Source organism: Egretta garzetta, unplaced genomic scaffold, assembly GCF_000687185.1.
Source record: "Egretta garzetta isolate BGI_Z169 unplaced genomic scaffold, ASM68718v1 scaffold134, whole genome shotgun sequence".
Lineage (NCBI taxonomy): Eukaryota > Metazoa > Chordata > Aves > Pelecaniformes > Ardeidae > Egretta > Egretta garzetta.
In genome coordinates this window covers 397,449-399,821 of record NW_009259422.1, presented here as the reverse complement: position 1 = coordinate 399,821, position 2,373 = coordinate 397,449, and the positions used below count along the sequence as shown (strand labels likewise).

The following is a 2,373-nucleotide window of genomic DNA, read 5'->3' as shown; positions in this document are numbered from 1 at the left end:
AGGCAGAACAGGGAGCTCTGCCCCTGCCTGTTGTCCATCCATCCATCCTTTCTTCAGGGCAGCTCAGGCTGTGAGTGTTACAGCCAGGGCAGCACAGAACTGTGTGGCAGAGGGCTCTGATATATCTGAGCAGGGCACAGCTCGCAGGTGGGCTCAATCTCCTCGTTACCAGAGGAATGAATCTTAAAGCAAAACTACATTCCAGCAGCCTCTACCTTTTGTAGGGAAGGTGGGGAAACGCGCTTGTAAGTAATGTGATGTTTCTTCCCTCCCTTCGTGCTGTTAGTTCACTCGGAGCTGCGGCTCGCCGCCCAGCGCTCTCAGCCGTGTCCCTTCACCGGGATCCGTCGGTTCTGTCTGCCTTCGCTATTGCCCTCCCCATCTGCACCCAGGCCTGGCAGCCCCAGCGCACCTTGTTCCCCTCCACAGCCCCGGTGCTGCGTTCCCTGTGGGGCTCTGCCACGCGCCGTGCCATGAGGATGCTTTATTCCTCTCTGAGCGCGTTTGATCGTTGTGATTTTCTGTTGCTTCCTTCGTGCCACCAGGCGCAGGCAGCCATGGCAGGAGCTATGGTGCGCATTGGGGACCAGCTTATCCTGGAAGAAGATTACGATGAGACGTACATTCCCAGCGAGCAAGGTAACCGATGCCTGTCCTCCCAGGAGCCGTGATAAGGGATTCGAGCATGCAAGTCAGTTCTAGGCGTATTAAGAAACCGGGAATCGGGGAGAGCGTGGGTGGAGAGGGTAGAATGAATGGGATTTCGTAGAAGGCAGAGCTGAGAAATTGGCCTTTTGGTCGCAAAGATAAATGCCATTTTTCAGTCTGTCTCCCCGCCTCAGCAGCCTGGCAGGACGTGCTCGCTGACACAAGGCCGCGTTGGCAGCTTTGAGCAGCTTCGTTGCGGGATCAGGAATTCCCAGCGTGCCCATTGCCTTAGCCGAGGAGGCTGGCTTTGTCGTGTGGTGCCTGGTATCGACCGTCCCCACAGGGTCCTTTTCCCATTTCCTAGAAATCCAGGATTTTGCACGGGAGATCGGGATCGACCCCAAGAAGGAGCCGGAGCTGCTGTGGCTGGCCAGGGAAGGCATCGTGGCCCCGTTGCCGCCCGAGTGGAAGCCCTGGTGAGAGCTCTGCCAGCAGGCGTCCCGTGAGACTCCTGCCCTCCCCTGGCCCTTCCCCTGCTGCCTGCTGCCCACGTAGGTGGCCGAGCAGGGTACCGGCCGGCGAGGGGGGAATGCCACAGCAGACGCGCTTTCTCTGGCTGGGGAAGTACCGTTTTCCCTTTTCCTGCTGTTTTTGCCGTGCAGCCAGGATATCACTGGTGACATCTACTACTTCAACTTCGCTAACGGCCAGTCCACGTGGGACCACCCCTGCGACGATCACTACAGAGAGCGTGTCGTTCAAGAGAGAGAGAAGCTGCTGGCGTGTGGCAGCTTGAAAAAGAAAGAGAAGAAGAAGAAGAAAGAAAAGAAAGAGAAGAAAGAGAAGAAGGAGAAGCAGTCGCTGAAGCGACCCACCGTGAGTAGGCTCTGCTGCTTGCGGTGCTTCTGGGGAGAGGGCTGGGGGGAGGATGAACGGGTGCCTGTGAATTAGAGGGTGATCCTGTGCTGTTGCTGCTTTGGGAGCGGAACAGCAGCCCCCCGACAAGGGATCCTGTCCAGCAGGGCTGGGTTACAAACCCACAGAAGTTGGCACGTTTTGGTTTAGAAGGACACAGCCGGAGTGGGGGTGCCACAGCCCTGTGATGCTGTCGCTGAGAAGGATCTGGCACCAGCCAAGGATGCTGGGGCTGTTCTTAGCAGCAGGTATTTGGAGCGCTGGGAAGATTTCCTTCCTTGCAGAGGACAACCAGTGGCGTTCATGCAGTGTCTGCGTGTGTTGCTATGCTATACAGGCAGGGAACACGGGTTCGGATGTGTGAGGTTTCTCTCCTTTGCCGTTGGTATCTGCAAGCGTAACCTTTATATCTCAAGAGATAGCAAATCGTCCCTACCTTCCATTTGCCAGTAATGAGATAAATCCCCAAGGGGAAAGATGGTGCCTTGCGTTGTTGCTCAAGGCACAGAGCTCTTTGAGTCAGAAAGCCTCAAGCCTTCCATTTGAGCGTTTTATCTATATACAAGTAATTTCAAACATTCAAAAATGTCCACACCTATTTATAAATTGTGTATTAAATAAGTATATATCTCTACTTTAGACAGATAAGGGTATATACAGTGGTACAGTTTAGTTATTTGCTAATATCTATCTACTTAGGAAATGCAGCCAGGGATTCTTCCTTCAACACCCTTTTGGCACATGCCCTCTGCCGTTCCGCCCCCTGGGCAGGCGAGCCCCGAGCCAGATGCAGATAGCCAGATTAGAGAC

General features: G+C 54.7%; 1 protein-coding gene across 1 annotated transcript in view; it reads left to right on the top strand.

Moving 5' to 3' along the window:
* The first annotated feature begins 405 nt into the window (after positions 1-405).
* The window catches only part of CEP164 (centrosomal protein 164), a 56,776-nt gene continuing 54,808 nt past the window's right edge, over positions 406-2,373 (top strand). The window contains exons 1-3 of the mRNA XM_035892491.1: positions 406-639; positions 1,013-1,124; positions 1,311-1,524. Coding sequence (XP_035748384.1) covers positions 474-639; positions 1,013-1,124; positions 1,311-1,524 — 492 coding nt within the window. The 5' untranslated portion in view covers positions 406-473. The remainder of the gene's footprint in view (positions 640-1,012; positions 1,125-1,310; positions 1,525-2,373) is intronic.